Here is a 22,283-nt window from a genome sequence, read left to right as displayed (position 1 = left end):
TTTTTTAATTCTGTTAAGTTAGCATTATCCATTATTCCTATGTATCTCGCTATGGAGGGGTTTAAGCCTTTCATTATATTGTGTACCATTTCTTCCTGGGACATTCTGCTATCAATGCGTCTGCATAGGGATTCGGCCTCGTTGATATATGCTACGGTGGGTTCATCGGGTAATTGCTTCCGTTTTTTTAACATTAATCGAAGCATGTCATTTTGGGCTATTGGCTCAAATTCTAATCTGAATTTTTTTTCTAAGTCAGCCCATTCTATGTCTTTCCCACTATCCATAATATTATCATAAAAAGTAAGGGCGGAGCCTTCTAAAAATAACGGAATAAATTGAGTCTTTTCAGACTCTGACCACACATTTATGATGGCAGCCCTATCATATTTTTTTAAGAACGAGTCGATACTTTCCGAGATCGAACCAGAAAAATTGTTTGGTTTGAAATATGGTCTTTTATTATCAGTCATTTTGTATATTATTGTGTTTTCGGCAGAGTTGTATATTGGTTCAGGGATAAATGTTATATTATCTATTTGCGTTTCAAAGTTTTCTGGAGTGGATTCCCCTTTTAAATATTTATGAAGTTTATTTATTTATTTATTTTTTTTTTTTTTTTGAATCAGGTACTAAACCAGAAATTATTAATTGTTGTCTAGATACTTCTGTGATTAATTTTTTTTTTTTTTTTTTTTATTTTTTTTTTTTTTCCAACCCGTTGAAATGTTGTTTAAATTTATATTAGGGAATTTAAATTTATCCAGATTATCTATTTTTTTAAATTAGAAATAGGTAAATAGTAATTAAATTTTTTTTTTTTTTATATGCTAAATATTATATTATAATACCTTGTTAATAAGTTTAATTATTCACTCAATAAGTGAGAAAAATAAAATATATTATTTCACACTAAAATTTTTTTTTTGTTTGTTTGTTAGGATTTTATTAATAATTTGATTTTACAAATTATTTTGAATATTTTTAAAAATTGTTTTTTTTTTTTTTTTTAGTATAAATCTTTTTTAAAATTTAGTAATTTTAGTTTTACGTGGTAAAATAAAAAATTCTCCCGAATATTTTTATAAACCCGTTTTTATTTTTAATATGATTTTAAAATATATATACATTTTTAATATATTTTTTTCACGTGGAAAAATAAAAAATTCTCCTGAATATTTTTATAATCCCGTTTTTATTTTAATATAACTTTTAAATATAATATATAAATTTTTAGTATGTTATTATTATTTTTTTTTTTTAGTATAAATCTTTTTTTTAAGATTTAATAATTTTAGTTTTTAGTGGTAAAAATAAAAAATTCTCTTGAATATTTTTATAATCCCGTTTTTTTTTTTCTATGTTATTTTAAAATGTATAATTTTTTGTTTTTTGTATCTATCCCTTATAAATGTAAGTATATAATATGATGTATAGATTAACTGTCTAATCTCTATAGTGTACTTGATCAATTCTCAGTTTATTTGAAAAAATAAACAAATTAACTGAACTTATGTTGGGCGCCACTTTGTAATAACACAAAAATAAGAGAAATTAAAATTAAAATGTAAAAATATATTAAAAATTAAAATAAATGGTGTATATGTTATGAGTATGATGTGGCCGGACTGACACAAGGGACACAAGCCTTGTATGTAAGTCCGGTACTAATAAATATTGAACGTACTTGTTCTTGCGTTATTACCTTCCTCCTGTTCTTCGGAGGGTTCTCGAGATCGTGATTCGAGAATATGATCAAATACACCGTATGTAAATTAAATAGTAAAATATTTCGTACTGACAATAAGTATGTAGGGCATGCACCTTACCTGGTTCGCCGCGGTGAGTACCTGTAGTACGATCCTCAGAGAAAGATGTAAGATAATACAAGTTGCGATATGATTTAAGGAAAACTTAAATTTAAATAAGAAAAACAACACTGATTTATCTTAGAAAAAGAAAGAAGTCCAGCTGTCGCTCGCAGTCTTGAGTTGTGGGGTGTGTGATAGGTTTTTATTGAAGGCTATCTGCGTGCGACAACTTTACCGTTACTTTATTTAACGAAATGATAAAATATACAATAAATTATGATGTGTGAGCATATCATTACAAATCTAAAAGGAAAAAATGGTGAAGAATTTCTCATAATTATGAGTTTAATGGTAGTAGAGGTTGGTTTGAGAGTTTCAAAAACCTTTTTAATTTTTATAATATTAAAATTACTGATAAAACCGTGAAACTGCAAGTGTTGATCAATCCAAGGAAGATACTTTTATTCCTAATTAAAAAAAAAATATTATATAGAATAAGGTAGATATTCATTTAAAATTTTCCAATTTTATTAAGGAATGTTTTCAAATTATAAATGATGAAGACTAAAATTATGAAAGATTTTCTCTGGTTGAATAAAATGTCCTGAACAGTTTAACATGTTACTGAGAGCAATGAGAGCTGTATAATGATAAGAAAAACGCAGCTTAACAGTCAATACTAGACTCATTTTTTCAAGGAATAAATTATAAATATTTATGTAGTTATGTATATCTAATAAAATTATAAGTTTTCGTTGATTTTGATATGATATACAGTTCAATATAATTTTATACAAACAATAATGTATAAATAAATAAATTAAATCATGTAATCATATCAATTACAATAATACATAATAATATGTACATTGTTATTTATTGGCAAGAACTCATCATTATAAAATGTATGTAAAAATATTTCACTTAACGTTTTTCCGGTTTTTGTGTTTCCAAAAACCTTACCTCAACATTAAACGAGGACTTACTTTATGTATATAATTGAGATGTGAGCACTTTAGTTCACAAGTAAGTTATGTGGATCTTCTTTGATCATCATGAGTAATCATCCTTATAATATGATGTGAGTGTGATATATTCTAAAGCAGTTTTCTGGAGATAAATTGTAATTAGATATTTAGTTTTATTACATATTTTGCATAACATATCTATGTGACAATTATTTAAAAAAAATTGCAGTGCTATACACCTCTACGTATGTAAATATATTAATAATAATAATAACCTTGGCTTAGTAAACTGAAAAAAAAACTTTGAGTAAGTATAATAGTACATATTTAGTATCCATAAAATTTTAAAAATACTTAAGATCTATCACAAAACTAAACTAAAAACAAAATCTTCTTATTTTATAATAGATATAGTAGATCAGCAGTTACAAAGTGTGAGACGCGGCTCCCTTGGGAGGCGTAAGCACTTAACAGGGGAGGCACGATATAAATATTGATATTGCACATATACACTATAAGTATAATACTATACACTAATAAAAAAATTCATGATTGATTTTTTTATTTTTGGGGATTCGTGAATCAAAAAAGTTTGGGAACCGCTGTAATATATTCTTTTAATAGTATTTATTATATTTTGTCAAGTGTAAACCTACATTTTTTTAACTATTCAAATGACAAGTAGTTTTTTTATTTTAATTTTTACACAATTTTATATAATTGTTACCAAATTGATAGGTTCTAAAAGTTATATAGGTTGTAAATTAATTTTAATTTGTTAAATAAGTGTGTTTTTAACATGTAATAATAATCTGTAATAATTACTAATTATATCTAAACTTCATGTATATTAGACTAACCAATATTTATTCATTAGAAATATTACTTTAATATTATTTATTTTAAAATCCTAAAGAATTAAAAATGCGTGGTTACTTACAGATATAATAACAATTAATTAATATTAAAATTAAAAAAAATAATTATACATTGTTATATCGCCAATTCAAAATAACATTTTCTCATGAATAATAATTGGTGTACATCTTAAAGCTTTACAAAATTAGATTATTCAGATTATTGTCAATATAAATAAGACAATTGTTGAAGAATATATTTTATGACAATAATACATATATTTTTTTATTTTCACAAGAAATTAAAAATTATTTTAATTAAACATAATAAAAGTACTTATTGCCATTTAATTTTTTTTTTTTTGTTGTACAATCTGTGAAATATTTTTTTTACAATAAATACAAGTGATAATAATAGTTAACAATATTTACAATAAGTATTTAATGAGACAGTAGTCATTATCGAAGAAGTCAATCAATGTTGGGACTTCGGGGAGAGATTTGGCGATAGTTAGTCAGCCAATAGGTCTCGGCACCACGATCTTTTTAGGCGCCTGCTGGGGTCTCCGGGGATTTTGAGGATAGAGAGTTCAGCTATTAGTGGATGTCTGTGATTGTATGTACGTTTATAGAATTATTTGGTAGTGCTTAGAACTGTTTGGATGGATAGGTCTTTGTGTAGTGTGTCATTGGAGACATAATATGGAGCTTTTGTTATTTGCCGGAGATATTTTGATTGAAACGTTTGTATTTTTTTTGATATAGAAGGCTTGCCAGTTCCCCAGAGTTGTAGGCCGTAGGTCCATATAGGTTTGAAGAACAATAATTTTTAAATCAGTAGTTTATTTTTTAGATTTAGGTGATTTGATGTAAGATGGTAGTGTAGTTGACGTGATCGATTGTTTAGGGTGAGGCGCTTGAGGTGGGTGTGGGTTGCCCAAGTTAGTCGGCGATCTAGGTGCAGACCCAGATATCGGACTTTGGAGCAGTTGGTAGGGAGTACTTATTAATATAAAAATAATGAAATTTACCAATTTGGTTAACTAAAATAATTTTTAGTTTTACATTTTACCTAAAATAAATTAACGTTAATAAATAATAAATACTCTTATAAATAATTTAAAAATAATGAACACTTAACGTTCTCTTACAATAGTAGGTAAAACTTATTACAAATATAAAGAACGAACAGGTTAATATTATGATAAAACCAATCGCTAGGCATGTTAATATATACTACTGTTTTCCTAATTGTCATATTTTTTTTTTTTTAAAGATAATACTTACTAAAAATGCTGTGTTTAGATTATAAAACATTATTTTCTCGTATTGACAAGAATTACGTTCGTCTCTTTCTTTAAAATTGATGAAAACACATTTGTTTTATTAAGTCTAAACTATAATACTAGACTAGATTAACTAACACCTATTGCCCGTTGGTCTAATGTAGTTTAGCAGGGCGTGTCAGTACGACAATTTTACAATGTATAATTATGTAAACTTTAAACAGTTTGCTTTCAGACGAATTGATAGCTGATGAGTCCAAAAGGGTACAAGCATTGATTTAAATGGTCAAGTCATAAATAGTTTATTATACTAATTACTAATATTACAAATTACAATACACAGTTAAAATTTTATAATATTATAATAATATTTATATATTATTATTTCATTTTTGTATTAAATTTAGATTGATCCAAACGATTTATCATTAATTTATATATTTAAATGAATACAACTAAATTATAACATATTTCCTATTTGTTTTTTATTTATAAGAGTTCATCCTAATAACAATAACGATTTCATTAAGTATTAATTATTTTGTAAATAATGTGTTTTTTAGATTGTACTTACATTTAATAACTATAATTTCTTATAAACAAGATAGGACAAAGATGCTGTTAAGTTTTACAATTGTTTGCGTGTTCAAAATGTGAAATTATATAGCGCGAAGTTAGTAGACTAATTTTATAGCCCGTTGAAGACATATTAATCTCTATTCGTATTTGCAGAATGTAAATAAATGTAACCTTCTATTATTTTAAATGCTAACCGGCATTAGAACTAACTATCTAATGAGAGATAGTAAGTATTAATATACCTATCGACAAATATACAGGGACACGAACAAAAGTTTTAAGAGAGATACGTGTTTGAAACTTTTTACCTCTATTATCGACCTAAGGTTTATCGTATAATAATCTCTTTGATCCAGAGCAAACGATATAATTGGGCTTAAACATTACTTTTTGTTTTTATGATTTTAACTTGTTTGTTTTGTGAGTACACTAAATATTACGAAATTAGTGTTAAACTAATATCAATTTTGACTTCATCTCTATGAAAATATTTGTGAGGTAAACTACAATATATACCTAATTTATTTTAGTTTTAATTTGAGGTCCAAAAAAAAAATTAAAATAAATATTTAAACTGTATTATTTTAGTTAAATATAATTATGCAACAATGTTTAAATTATTGTTGTATTTTATTGTAAGATTATTGACCCGTAATCTGACAATTTGTATTTTTATTTTTCTAACAAGATTACATTTAATCATGCTATTATTTTTGAGAAAGGCTCAATATTTGAATTGTTATAAAACTTTGCTGACTGGCAACAAATAGTTTTACTCTTACAAGATTTTATCCCATCCTCATATGTACCCCTATAAAAGAGTCTCGTTGTTAGTCGGATTACTATTTACGGTTGAGATTTGTCAATCAACATCCGAATATCCTTGAGATTCTTTAGGAAGTTTTTTGATTCATAGATTATTCATAGAAAATTCAGTAGGTTCATTGTTCAATCTAGTTTATACCTACTTATCTAGTTCGGTATATATTTTTAAATTTAGTCAGAGTTTGAAAATGTTATGAAAAAGTTATACTTGGGACAAAATGTTTAAAATTTATATCGTTATTAAAACAGAAATCAAAATTAATTTATATTTATTATAAACCAAATTTAACGTTAAAAGAAATATTGAATATATCATTAAATAAAATATAAACTCAACCGAAAAATATGTTAAGCTGTTTAATACATAACTATAAATATTTAGATCAACATAATTTATTATAATTTATAACTTATTAAAAAAATTATACTTAATATTATTTCCAGAAATGACGATATTCTTCATCAAATAATAACGAACACTCTCTACTCGATTAATATTTGAGACTTACACAAATTGTTAGTTCTATATTTCACCGCAAGATGGCTCAAATATTATTATTAAAAAAATTCGATTTTTCATAATGAAAAATATATTTCTCTAAACCTTTAAAAATAATAGTAAAATACCATGGCATACAATTTTATTTGTGCACGCTTTTATATTTTTAATACTATTTTGTTTTTAATAAATCGTTTTAATAACTGAATTAAATATGTACTTTAATTAGATTTTTAATACGTTTTGGTAATGTGATAGAACAAAGTATGATAGGAACCTATTTAAAATGTTTTTCCTTCAGTCTTTTCTCATACTGTTATAAATATATATCATGGAAATAAAATATTTTACAAGCCGATGAAAATTGAAAGTATAATTACATTAATTCCTCATTAATATGTTATAATATGAAGTTTTATTTTATTACTAAGTTGTATCATCAAAATCTACATAAATCTTTTTTTTTACGTATTTTATAGGTACTATTATAATTTTTGTGCAGTAGTATGGTATAGAATAATATTTACGAAACAAAGAATTCTAATTTAACTCAACCTTAAAATAAGTTACATAAATAGTATTTTTATATTTCCAGTCTAATTGTAATGTGTAGATACTAAGTATCATGTCGATTGCGTCAGTTACCATGGTAAACCACGTACCGTCAAATTGACTGTTTCATTGATATAATATTCTTAAAGAGTTTAATACACATTACTCATTTTAAAATAATTGTGGTTAAAAAGTTTGCTTATATTATTCAATTATTATTATTGTAAGAAGATTAAAATGGCGTACCGAACAAAAATTTGTAATCAAGGCGGAATCTTTAATGCATCTAGACCATCTGAATACAGTTCAGAAACTCGGAAATTTTTTGAACGGTATGATAGCATAAATTATTAATTAATAGTATATTATAATTAGTAAACGGTTATCAATAGTCCAAGATCATGTATAATTATGAATTTTATGTTAAAATTAAAAATAGTATTTGTGTAAGATAAACCAAAAAGTATCTATTGGCTAAAATTATAGAAGAATTTATTAATTTTATCGAATTTCAATTTTGTTCATTTTTTAAAAAAAATATTAAAGTATAATATTATATACAATAATAGATATATTCCACACATAGGATTGTAAAAAAAACGTACTCATACATAATGTATTATATTGTATTTTGTTTCTCTTGGGAAGTTTATTAGTTGTATCGTCATTTTCAATTTTAAACTTATAAATTTAATTTATTATCAAAAAATTATATAATGGGTTAAGAATAGAATATTTATTTAGTATTTTAAATTTTTCTTAATAAAATCTCATATTTTTTTTATAATTAGCTTTTATAAACGAATAAAATATTTAACCTTTGACAAAATTCCAAATAACTATTCATCGTTGACTTTTTGAGTGATTCTAGTATACAATATAAAAGTATTGAATAACGTTTTCTTACTGCAAAAAGTCCTTTTGGTGTTAAATTGATGAAAAATATACATTGTCGTATAAAATCAACATTAAACTTAAAATAGTTATCTCACTTCCGAAGTATTTGTTTAGTCGTTTTGCCTGTATATACCTAGTTACTGTGTATATCTAACGAAAAAAAGTTCACCAGACTAGAAAAGGTCATTCCTGCTAAAATAAAAATATGTACTGTAGGGTACTTCCTATATTATTGCGGAAATTATCTTCTAATGAGACTTTCTGGGTTACATTGCATGATAAATAAAAATATAAAAATTATAATAATAATCAATTTTAATAAAAAAATAAAATAATAAATTATATTAACTGATCTTTATAAAATTTTGTATTTAAAAATAACATATTTATTAATAGTTAACAAATTATTTTATAATATAGATTGTAGTATAGTTTAACACTTTTGCAAAATGTATGCAAATTTCTGATTTTATAATTTATTGTTACTCCTTATCTACACAAATCTGAATGTTGAACTCTTATCTCTTAATAAAGTATTAATAATTGTACTTATATGCAGGTTGTACTTTCTTTTCTTTAGAAAAATAATAAACTTAATAAGCTTACAATACCAAATTGATGATATCAATGCCATTTTTAATATAAAATATTATATGTTTTATAATTTATACAAAGCATTTTGATAAAAATAGTGCAAAAATGTGATTAGGTTTTTCTTTTATTTAAAAAAAAAAATAATAGTATAATATATACATTTTATGAGTGACATTTAAACTCAAACAAAATTTAGAATTGTATTTTAGTTTTTTTATCTATATATTTAAGATTATAAAATAATAGAACATGCGATAAAAAGTACATAGTTATAAAATGTATAACAAATTAAAATATAAAATTCGTCCAAGTGGGCAACAATAAATTTGTATAGTTCTAGGAGTTAAATGTAATTTGTGATTTAGTAGGTTACTGGTTAATTATGTAAGGTGTGTTATATTTAATTTTAATAATAAATCATTGTATGCGATTATAATCATTCTGAACGTAAAAGGTCTAAGTTTTTAATAACCAAGATATTTTATAGAAAATAAATTAGGTATTGTTTTATACATTTTATCTCGAAAGCAAATAATTATAAGTAGTACACTTTTACACTACAAATATATACTGAACCTTCAGCGACTACAACAATATATTTTTCAATATTTTTTTTACGATATATTTCAAGTCCATGACATAAATGATTCAATCATATTTTTATTGCTGTTTAAATAGTTGATTACTTAGTACTGACTATTGGATAATTTTTATAAATATTATTATAATTCAACCAAATAAATGATATTTAATGTATTATTTCAATAATTGATCAGCTCCACATTAGGCTTTGATTATAACAATCCTGAATTGAAATAATAATTTTTCTTAAAAAATTCAGTATATGTTATATTATTTTCTTGATTTATTTGGACTAAAAATATCAGATTCAGCCTGTTTCATAAAACAGGTAGCTTTTTAATGCAGAATAATAATTGTAATTAAATCCGATTAAAATTTTTTCTTTAAACATTATTCGCAGAGTTGATCAAGGAGAGCCGTTTAACGACATTGCAGAGGAAATCTTTACAGGGTTGGTTAAGATCCGGCAGTGATTCGCTATCAACGATATCTAACCGTCCAGTGTCTGGAGTGTCTGAAAATCCCATCAAACGGTATCGGTCGACTAAACCACGAACGCTCAAAGACATCATCGAGTCTGGCGCGTATGAACCGGAAGCTTACAAACCGAGCACGAGACAAAGTAAATGCAAAATATTTGTACAAAAAATAGTATGCCATATGTGTTTGTACTAATACTTTGTAGCCAAATTATGAGTTTTAGTAAATTATCCTTATGAATAATTAAGTTTAAACAATTACTAGAAAATTACAACGGGGAAAAAGAAAAACTACAGAGTATTATGGCTTACGGCAAAGTGACTAAATTGGATCCAGTAGCTGTAGTTAAAGTTCCTAATATTCCCAAAACAATTGATGAATGTACCGATGAAGAACTCATTAATTCAGGTAAAAGAGTTTAATAATATATAGTTTATTAAAATAAATATATTATATATAGTAAATAATTAAAATTCAATAATGATGTTAATATCATTACAAAGAATTGAAATAAAATAAAATAATAATTAAGTCAAATTAATTTTCTTTTGACTATATACTCTATAAATTTTGTTTATTGTAGTGCAAGAAGAAAATTGATACATATTTTTTAACTTGATATTACTGTTGTCATATAATCGATTGTATTGGGTTATATATTTATATGGCTTCAGAAACTAAGATTTTTAACATTAATATACATAATATATTCGTATAATTATAAATGGTAATAATATGATAACTTTACAAAATGAAAAAAAACACATATTTATAATTTTAATTATAATGAATGTATGTTTATTAATACGTTTGTTAAAGAAAATATAACTTTTTTAATTTAATTATTTCAAAGCATATGTATAAATCATTTTGTATTTTTAATTGTTTTGATTTCAACCTAAATTAAAACATTCATAACCAATTATAAACATTCACTATTTAATAAATATATTTTTGAACATCAAATAGATTGGTAGAACATTCATCAGCAGGTCATACATTGGTTGCAAAATATGAAATTATATAAGTATATTTATCTTATCGTTTCAATATTTTATTATAATTACTGAAGTAATATGTATAAAATCAAAAAAAAATCTTTGTACACTAATTCTATTGACTATTGAGCTCTACGTCACTTCACGTAGTATTTTTTTTCTTGAGAATCATTGGTTAAGAACTCGGGTACTTTTTTAGTATATTCAATAGTGTAAGAATTATATTATTCACCAATTTTTCGTTATAACTAATGATGCCTAAAAAAATGAAAGAATAATGAATTTAACAATTTTTTGTTAATTTAAATACCATGAATAAAAAAAAAAAATAAATATTTCTAGTAGATGATGAGAATTACCTAAATCCTCTAGTACGTAATGCTTAATAAATAAATATGATAAATATGAAAATATTATAGAAAGTTTAAAAACCAGAACTTAGTTCACATATCAAAATATGTATATTTTCTGAAAAATTAGGATTAGTACTACCTATACAATTTATAATCAAAAAGTTATCAATGCCTTATTTACAAGTACAATCAACTTTATTACTTTTATTACTTCTATTTACTTCTATTACTTGACATTTTCTAGTCTCAGTGGTGTAATTTTACGCTCCTCCCCCCCTGAGATATTTTTGGGAGTATTAAATTAAGTTTTACTTTCTAAGATAAATAATGATATATGGTAACATTAAAAAGATGGAACATTCCAACCTTCTAAAATATAAAATGAATACATTATTTAATACATTACGTTAATAAAATAAAAATATTTTTTTCTAAAATGTTTGCGTTAAGTACCTACTTTTATTTTACGTTTCTCCTGTTGTATAAATGTATAATACATTTACGTATTGTTAATGTTATTGTATTGCAAGTATAAATATAATTTAAAAATATTATTATGTAAACTATGATTACTGATTATCATATTACTTTTCAAACAAGGTATAACGCTTTTTTTTTTTTAATGCACATTTATGTACATAATATTATTAAAGTTTTAACGATACGGATACATACGATTTGTTTCTAGGCTATAAAATGAGTTTTAAGACTTGTGTTTTAACTGATAAATTAGATCACGGATTCGAATTTTGTAAACAATTGTTTTGTTTTCCAAGTTTTTTAAATAGTTACGGCATTAACCGACCAATTTTATAGATATTTTTACTAATTCAAAGCTTATAAATATTTTTAATACTAAATTATTTACGTTATGTTGTCTATTCCCGAGTGTTTTACAAATTGTCATAAAGAAGCTAAATGAATGATTGGATCAGAAAAAAAATATATTTCAAACTTAACATAACACTATCGTTACTTTTATGAAATGTCTATGGGATAAGATTTTACACAAGTATAAATTATTAGTTAAATCGTAGTTGGTACTAACAAGTTATATAATATAGTATTTTCGCAAATGTTCAAAATAAATATATTATACCCGAGAATAAAATATTATGATTTCAAGTTTAAATGTGATGTTAAACAATTTTTTAGAAATTAAAATGATTATAAACAATTTTTGAAATTAAAGAATTTTACGTTACTTTAGTTTTAATTTTTAAAACAAACTATAAGGTACATTATATTTTTATCATAACATAATAAATAATATAGTTTTTATTTTATTGAACATTTTTGATATTTACGAAAAGAAAATTATACATATTTACATAGGCACTCTATAAATTTTTTAAGTTAAAACAAACCCTAAGCAAATGTGACAACTATATCAGTATGAAAATATTTTATTTTTTACCGAGAAAATCGTATATAATGTACAGAAATATCTGAGATATATTGCTGTAATGAAAAAGTGAGATTTAGTGTACGTGGTACACAGGTACTTAAATGTATATAATGATTGATTTTCAGATTAAAATTAAATGTTTATACGCTTCTACTCATAGTTAATAAAAAAATGATCATGATATAAATTTGGTCATATTATATAATAGTCAATACAATTATCGTTTATCAAATCGATATGCCCAAAACTTTATAATGTTGTCAGTTACTATTAATTTTAGAGCCTGATAATAAATCTGAAGCGTGTTTAATAAATTATGAAAATTTAATTTTGAAAACTAAGTTAATATGTGAGCTGTGTTTGTTTCTAAATTTAACATTAGATGTTCAAATGCAACTAATTTACACGTTAGCAATTATTTAGCCTCGGAATCACTTTTAGACGTGCGTATCGTATCGAAAAATAAATTACACATTTAGTGTGTGTGCATATGTCAACATAAAAATATCGACACACACAAATTAATTTTGTTTATGTTTTGATTTATGTATGAGTAATTATTACAGTTTTTGACAGATTAATATATTTTTTATTTTTTTCATCGCGCTCAGATAATAGGTATTATAAAAATACATTAAAACATAATTTTATAACTGAAAAATAAGAAAAAAATGGTTAAAACAATTATATATTAAATAAACTATTAATTGGTTGCATTTTTAACATAATTCAGTTGAATTATAAGTTAATTAAATATGGCTTCTAAATCTTCTAATGCTTCTATATCCTATTCCAAATGAGAACACACCAGGCGGTGGACGAAAACTGGTCGAAATCCGTGCATGCCTCCTCCTTCCAACAGTTACAGCTACTATCGACTAATCAGAAACAATTAATAGTCTTTTGGTGGGGCCGTCACTGATAACCCTGAGCGACGCGGTGCATTCTCGTATGGAATAGGATATAGAATCCAACAGTTAAAGCTCGTTATTCCATAATATTGAAATATATTTTAAAGCTTTACGTGACAGTAGTTAGAAGTTACAGTTTAAGTACAGCAACCAGTGCCGTGGCTAGCATTATCAGTACCCGGTGCCAAGAATCAATTTTAGCGCCCTTATTCCCTCTACCAAGTACGTTTATACCTATAAAGAGATTACATAAGGATAAGGGAGAGAGATTCGTTAGATTTACCTTTTTTTGCATATTTTTAACTTAAGGTTAGTAATATAATATTCAAATTGTAAATGTACTGTGTAGAATAAAAAATATTGGTAAATAAGTACCTATCATACTAAACCGGTGTTATTTATTTACAAATCAAATTTGTTCGAGTGCATAAAAAATAACTCATTTTAAATAAATAAATGCTAATAAAAATAATTTTGTACCTACTTCTGCAATGATTGATGTGAACACTATCATAGATGGGTTCAAAACTTCAAAATAAAATCGTACAACTTGTTCCAGTCGATATTCTGTTATTAAATTAATTATATAAAATAACAATAATAATGCAGTATGCCAGTATATATATATATTTATAGTATATTATTGTTATTGACAATTAACCATGTCGTTATTTTGGGATAAAAATAAAAACCAATTATATCTATACATGAAGAGCTATTTTTACATAATTGCCTACAATACATTTCAAAACGTTATTTCATCGCCAGTCAAAATAATGAATCAACGATGCGATTAAAATGATATTAATATATTAAAAGTGTTAAAAAATATAAACTGGTATGGTTAATTTTCATCTTTCAGTAATATTACTTATATTATAAAAAGCTTTTGGCGCCCTGGTGGTCATGGTGCCCGATGCATACAACCTCTCACTCCCCCTAGGCACGGCACTGACAGCAACTATTGTAAGTATTGTAATCATATGTTTAAATATATATTTTAAGTATTAAAATATAAGTTCTTGTAAGTATTTAAATTTAAATTACTTTTTTTTAAATCAAAAAATTTCATTTTAGAGTTTTAATTTTAAACGCGAATAACAAGTTTGATTTTTGTTTATTATATACTTATGACTAAACTGCGTATTTCGGAAAAATTGCAAATCAATTTAATACGTTCCTAAGCTAAATTTCATCTTTTTACTTAAATTATTCGTACTTTAATAAATTTATATTGATCCAATATGTTTTTAATTTACATTCATTGCAATTTGTGTATTATAATACATATACAATAATTAATAAACAGTGATCTGTTAAAAATATCGTGTTTAATTTGAATAAGTACGTAAGAGATAAATTTTATTCAAAAAGTTCATGTTGTATACACTTGATTGATTTATAATTTTTGGGCTAAAAAACGTGTTAATTTATATTTATTTAGACATACTCGTATAAGTACAATATAGCTTCATTATCATGATAGTATTATAATAAGATATGTGGATCGTGCATGGCGTATTACGTGTCAATTGAAAATAATAATAATAATAATAATAATATAAAATATAAAACGACGTTAAATAATGACGACCAATGTATCAATTTTGTGTTTTTCCTATTGAATTTTATTTAAATTCTCAGATAATTGATAAATAGTGATACTAGTCCCATTTAAAATTATTTTACTCCTATGACTTGGTTTGAACAGTGCTGGTTGGTTTTTGCTACTACGTAGTGTTTACTTTTACTATAAAATATTAGGTATGATAAAAATTGAAAAATGAAAAATGACCTATTCAAAAGTATCAAATGGATCACATTTCAATCGATAGTATTAAATTATTAATATAGTATTTACTTGAAACTTTTTTAATAATATATATTCAAAAACGAAATATTAAAAAAAAAATAATCTCTGTAAAAGTAAGACCAATACCAATATAAAATATGTTAACAGATATTAAACTTTTTCCCTTTTTCTACTGATTTTTTGAAAGGTTACGTTAGGTTATCGACTGAACATTGAAGAATAACCTATGCAAATTGATTATTTTAGATTTTTAATTTTTAATCTCAACTCATATTAGATGCTGAGTGGGGTGATAAAATATGTATTTTTAACTTAATATAATATTCTGTTGTACAATATTTGTGTAACTGATATTTTGTAATCATATTTACCTATATATTGAATTCAGCTTATGATTTATAGTCGTCTTAACTTTATTCATTAATTGAGTGAAGTGGCGAAGTATAATCTCCCAAAATATTGTTGACTATCACTTAATATAATCTATGAACTTTGAATGAGTATCAATAATATCAATTCGTCTTTAATAAAATTCCATAATTTTTAAACATTAACATTTTAATTAAATGATTTTGTGCTACAGAATTCAAGATTAAAAAGTTTAACTATGTATTAAAATTGTTTAAAAATCCCACAAAATCGATACCTATGGTAAAAATTAGTATAAAATTTCAAAACTAAAAGTACAAATGAAAAAAATAAAAGTATGATTCATAATATCTGAAATACTTGAATGTCAAAATCGAATATAATATTTCAACTCTTTACAAACATGATAAATTATCATTATTTTAATGATCCAACTGTGGAAGCAATCTTCGGTCTGAATTTTTTTCTCTGATTAACGTGATGATCTATAAATTGATCGTTGATGTCAATCTGTATCATAATAATTGTTCTTTTGATATGTTTTTTTTTTAAATGTTGGTTTTCAGGATTTGTATAACTAGATATTATATTTAAGGATCATATTTCCAATTGTTTAGATTTGTATAACTTTTAAAAAATGTCAAGTGACGATAAAAACTTCTTTCATTCAAATGGGAACTAATTTTTTTTTACTGTAAAATTGATTAGTCTGATAAATTTAAAAAAATATATTTGTGTATCCAAATCAAAATTTAAAATAGTTATTGTTAGTGTGTTAGGTATTTAACTGTACGTTAAATCATAATAGGTTCATGATTATAATTGGTTGGAATTACAAAAGATCCAAAATTTATTATTCTTTTCAAAACCATTTTTAAGGATTATAATATTATCTTAACATTGTATAAAATTCATTAAATTGAAATTTACTAGTTCGAGTTTTGTTTTAGATACATTAATATTTTATAAAAAATCATCTGCTTAAAAATGTACAGTATACATAAGGTTGGTTCTCATTTGAAAAATAGAAGGTTCTATCCGCGCAAGACATAAAAATTTAAATATTCCAAAATTTGATTAAATCCATTATTCAAGATAAAAAATGGGGGTAAGCGCTTAGTATATTCAATTTTTTGACATAATATGGAGTAAAGAGCGATGAATATATTGATTTTACAACAATGTGTATTTTCTCTTTTTGTCTATCATCACATTTCAAGGAAATAAAAATACTTCATTTTTGAACTTTGGGTATGGGTTTTGGTCGTAAATTTGATAAATAGTTATTTGATACATAGATGAGGATAAAAAGGTAAAGCAAATAAAAAGCAAAAAAAAAAAAAAATACGGAAAACTGACAATTTAATTCTAAACTAATATTTGTTAAAATTTTAAAACAAATAACGGTAGAAACTTGAAGTTTTTACTAAATATTATATTTTATAATTATTAAAATATGTTAACTCTTTTTGAGTTATTTATAGACAACTGGATTTTTTTATTTATTTATTTCAAATGCTAATAAAAACATTTTCACTTAGTCAAAAAGCTAAAAAATGTAAAACTAGGTTTTTTTTTATAAATTGTTATTTGAAACTGGAACCAATTTCGTAGTAGTCAAATAGAATCAAAACATTGTTATAATACCTAATATGATAAGGTGTTGCGGTATCGTTCAGGTGGAATAGATATGTAATACGGGCATGGCGATGTATATACTATATGAACTCGAATGTCGGTGAGATATCGATGTGTCTATTTACTCTATGTTTTATCTACTAGATAACGGACGACTAGTCACTAAATATATCATGGTCTATTGTATAATACAATGATTCAGATCAAACAACCTTATTATAATACATACGCTATTCAAGAAAGTCCAAATGTTTATATAATTTATCGAATATACCTAAAATATGTGTATTGTAAATGGTATATTCGTGTGACATTGTTTTTATTCAATAGATTTTCTGTAAATAAAATAAATCTTAATCTTTTAAAAAATACAATTCGCTAGTTACACGTTAAAAACACTGTAACACGAACGCGTACGAAATCGGTTTATATACAATATATTATGTCTGTTATTAAATGTAGTATAGTGTATTGTACTTCGCACGTATCACAATACTCGCAAACGCAAGTGTTGCTTATTATTAAGTGTGGATCGTGGGTAAATAGTATACTATTGCAACATAATATATAAGTAACTGTTGCCCCAAAATAATATAATACACGCCTGATTTGGTTGTCGTTTTTGCCTGCAGACGCGGTGTATCATTCCTTTTTCGATTTAAAATTATTGTTGGGTTTTCAAATTTTCTCGCTTTCAAACTAGGTTTATATAATATTACATATATACGCGTGTGTCGTACATACGCACGTTCACACGTTCAGTGTGTATAGGTCATTAGTAAATGTATTATTCCGTATTCAATTCCGGCATAGTAATGAATTTCAAACGATTTTAGACGTGTTCCAATTACGGTTTTCCAATTTCACGTAATTTAATTAAATTAATACATCGAAGACGTTTAGACGAATTTGTTCTTCTAACTTATGTATCGTTATCTTATCCACGCCTATTTAACTAATAACGGTGTAAAAATAAAAAGCATACATAATTAACTATAATATTATAGGGCTATAGTATTTGATACTCGATCGATGAGGTTTATCATCGAGATGCATACATAAATGCAAAGATAGAGCAAAAAATGTCTATACCTCTTCTGATTTAATTATCAGTCATTAAATTATGATAATGTAAATTTAAAAAAGTGAGATAAAAAAAAAATAATAATTAAAAAAAAAAAACTATTGGTAAATTTATGTAAAATTTATTGAAAAATATTATTTTGGTTTAATATACATTTTTAAATTTTCATAAATTAAATACAAAATTTATCATATTTAATTGTCTACCTTTTAAAAATATTTGTTTAATGTTTTATACGATATTTGCGTATGAATGTTTTTCTCTGTTTTTACTATCTATCTCTGAAATATTAAATAAGAGACCTCAAATAATCAATTATAAATGCTAAAAACTCTTTTTATGTAGGTAATAATAAATACTCCTCTCTAAATCTCAAACTCTCCGGAGAAACTATAAAAGTCAATTTCAATTAAAATACAAACCTTCCGAAATATTTATAATTGCTCTAAGGAACTTACAAATCTCCATCTTAATTATCAAATTACACACTTCATACAGATCTAAATCTTAAAACATAAAACAAAGAAGCCAAGTATTTTACGTTAGAATAATTTCTCATACAAATCTACTTATTAAAAACTTAGCCAATGCTATAATATTCAGTAATCCTTCTAGGTGATTAAAACGTAGATATTATTGAGATCTCTTAAGTAATTAAAATGTGTATTTAAACAAGTTGAATGTATCAATACTGAATGGCTTCTTTCATCAAAATGCATGTTTTTCTACTCTAAGTCTATTTTCTTATTGTGTCAATTAACACCAATTGTAAATTACTTTAAAAAAGAGAGAGAGAGAGAAAGAGAGATCTTTAATAAATTTATAAATGTTTGTTAGTCGTATATTCTAAATATTATACAGGTAATACCAAATTATCATGTATTGTATGGCAGGGGAAAAATTTAGAATTAGGATTTCAATAGTAGTAAAAAAAATTTCCTGATAAAAAATAAACATATTTTTTAATTTTGACTTTCATCCTTATAATATATACAAAGTAAGTGTTACACGATCGCATATTTGGACTTTACAACATTCAGTTGAATATAATATACTTTAAAAATCTGAAATCTAATTGGCTTCGTAAAGTCTCACAGAATCGTGTTTCTGGTATATATTAAAATGGTTAAAATTAAATCGGTTTGATGCATTTTACTGTTTTTCGAGACGGAGAAATAAATACGATATATAAAGCGTGCTTTGAAAAATAATTTCTTTGTAATTCACTACAACCGTTTCAGGAAATTTTACATACTATTATGTATTTTAATTTATCTGTTTGAATTGGTTCTAATCGGTGAAACCTATTGATCAAACTATACTGTTTTAGCAACACGATTAAGTACTTAATTTTTCAATCAATATTCACATTGCAAATATATTACATCATTACAACCATATATAAAATAAATTGGAAATAAAGTAAAAAAAGTTCAAGGTATAACAGTTTTAGTGTAGGATATGACCATTTAACTGAGTTATTTTTTAACTTGTTCTGTGTATTTTGTATTATTGTTTTGCAAAAAAAAAAAAATAATAAATGTAACATCATAAAATGTTTTATGCTCATAATTGAGAAAGTTTTTTCTGTTATTTACTTACATATTTTTAATGTGCTAACAAATTTGCTAAATCGTGATGTAAAAAAAGGGGTTTATATTAAATTTTATAATATCCGATTTAATAATCGAACAACTGATTTTACATGAAAATTTCACACTGATAATACACATGTTCTTGATAATTTCTTACAATCATTATAACGCATTTTAAATCAATAAAATTATTTTAATGGAAATTTGATATTATATAATATTAATTATCATACACTTTTTCAATATTTAATTAATGTATAATGATATTATGTATATATCAATACAATTTAAAAACATTATTGTTTTTCAGTGATTTTAGAAATTGAAGATCGCGAAAAATTTTTGTCTGACATGGATGACTTGGGGCAAGGATCCAAGTACAGTGCCTCTATAATTCATGAAATTTGTGACAGAATAAAAAAACTGGAAGTGTTTGTCACTAAAACTGCCTGTAGTTATAGGCAGGCAGACGTGCTGGGCATTGCAAAAAAATATCGAATACCACTGGGATCACCAAAAACACTACCAGGATCGTTATCAATTATTTGAATGATGTATTAAATTCTACCAACCTAAATAAAAAAGTTTTGATCGAATTATATCATTTAATTCAATAGGTTTTTTTAGCATCAAGCTGAAAACTAATTATAATAATAGTGTTGTTCGGCTACTATACGTCTAAACATAACAAATTTAAATATAAATTGAAAAAAGGCACAAAATGTAAATCTATTTTGTTGCTTTTATTTAAAATGTATGTAAATTTTGACTTGAAATAAACATATACTTGTAAATATAATTATAATTACGCCTTTAAACAGCATATCGTATATATTATGTCTCTGAAAAAAATTAATAACTTTTAATATCAATTTTGAGATAAAAAATGGTGAAATAATGTATTTTTAATTAACTATCAGTTTTAATTTAATTATTATATTTTTAAGTATTTCCTGTGAAACTTTAGAAATTGAATATATAAACATATTTCTTATTGGACACCTAATTGAAGCACTTCATAAATAGTATAATTATTTTAGATGCAAATAATATTAATAAGGTAATTCATTTTTAAAACATTTATAATATTATTTTATATTCTCAAAGAACCTATGCAAAATATTTGATTTCTTTGAATTATATTCCATATGAATTATAATGATTAATCCTGTTCAACTGCATAGACTTAAACACAATCAAACATAGATAAGACATACAATTTATGCATTTGAAAAATAATTAATTACCTAATAAGATACAGTAAATAAAATTACTTTATATTTTTACGTTTCACAATATATTTTTAATGTTAACAATGATATTCAATATTCAGTTTTCCAAAGAAAAATAATAGGTAATACTGTTATAGCAGTCATTTTATTTACATTTATTTTTTACTTTCTTCTAAAATGTTATTAAATTTGAATATACAGTAAAACTATAGGTGTATTTTTAAGGAATTACTTAATTTATCCATTTAATGTATTTTATATGAGTACTTAAAATTATAATATTACAACTGTAATATCATAGTGTCAGATATATTATATTTAACAAAAATAGAGTTTTACCAATTTTGTTTTTAAATTTTATAGATTAAAAATTGATTTAACATAAATGTGATTTATGATTATAATTATTCATATTATATTCTGTTTATAGTTTTTAGAATTTAGATACACATTATTATTATCCTTATTATTGTAATTCGTTACTGATTAATCAAAGTACCAATCCATCGAACTATCAAAGTATAGTTGTTACATTATGTGGTTTTTATACCTACTTAGTTTTAAGTGAATTAAAAAAAAAAAAAGTTTTATAATATACACGACATACACGTAGGTATTAAAAACAAAAATAAAAATAATTTAAATAACTTACAAATTAGTATATAAAACAAATTATAGAAAAGTGTTTTTTTATGATATATATATTATTGTATTTTTAAAAAATAAATTGTACGTACACTTTAAAAATTATTATGTATTTATCTAAAATTTACTTTTTTGTGTAGGTAGGTTTTTTTTATAAAATATCGTATAAATATTTAAAAAAAAACTTTAAAAAATAGTATTTTATAGTTATAAGCTATATTAAGTTCACTAATATGGCACTAAAACAACTGTTAAAAAACTGTTAAAAGTGATCACATTCTATTTATTTATAATTATCTTAATACAA

General features: G+C 24.1%; 1 protein-coding gene across 1 annotated transcript; it reads left to right on the top strand.

Moving 5' to 3' along the window:
- The first annotated feature begins 7,614 nt into the window (after positions 1–7,614).
- Positions 7,615–20,708, top strand: LOC112598743 (UPF0193 protein EVG1 homolog). The gene is made up of 4 exons (XM_025345330.1): positions 7,615–7,697; positions 9,840–10,072; positions 10,195–10,338; positions 20,410–20,708. Exons 1-4 carry the CDS (start codon positions 7,615–7,617, stop codon positions 20,646–20,648), a joined length of 699 nt encoding a protein of 232 aa, XP_025201115.1. The 3' UTR covers positions 20,649–20,708.
- The last annotated feature ends 1,575 nt before the right edge of the window (positions 20,709–22,283 follow it).

Source organism: Melanaphis sacchari, unplaced genomic scaffold (genome assembly GCF_002803265.2).
Source record: "Melanaphis sacchari strain LSU unplaced genomic scaffold, SCAv2.0 Contig0_pilon_pilon, whole genome shotgun sequence".
In the NCBI taxonomy this organism is placed as follows: domain Eukaryota; kingdom Metazoa; phylum Arthropoda; class Insecta; order Hemiptera; family Aphididae; genus Melanaphis; species Melanaphis sacchari.
The sequence above is the reverse complement of the archived record's forward strand: the minus strand, read 5'-3'. Positions and strand labels throughout refer to the sequence as shown.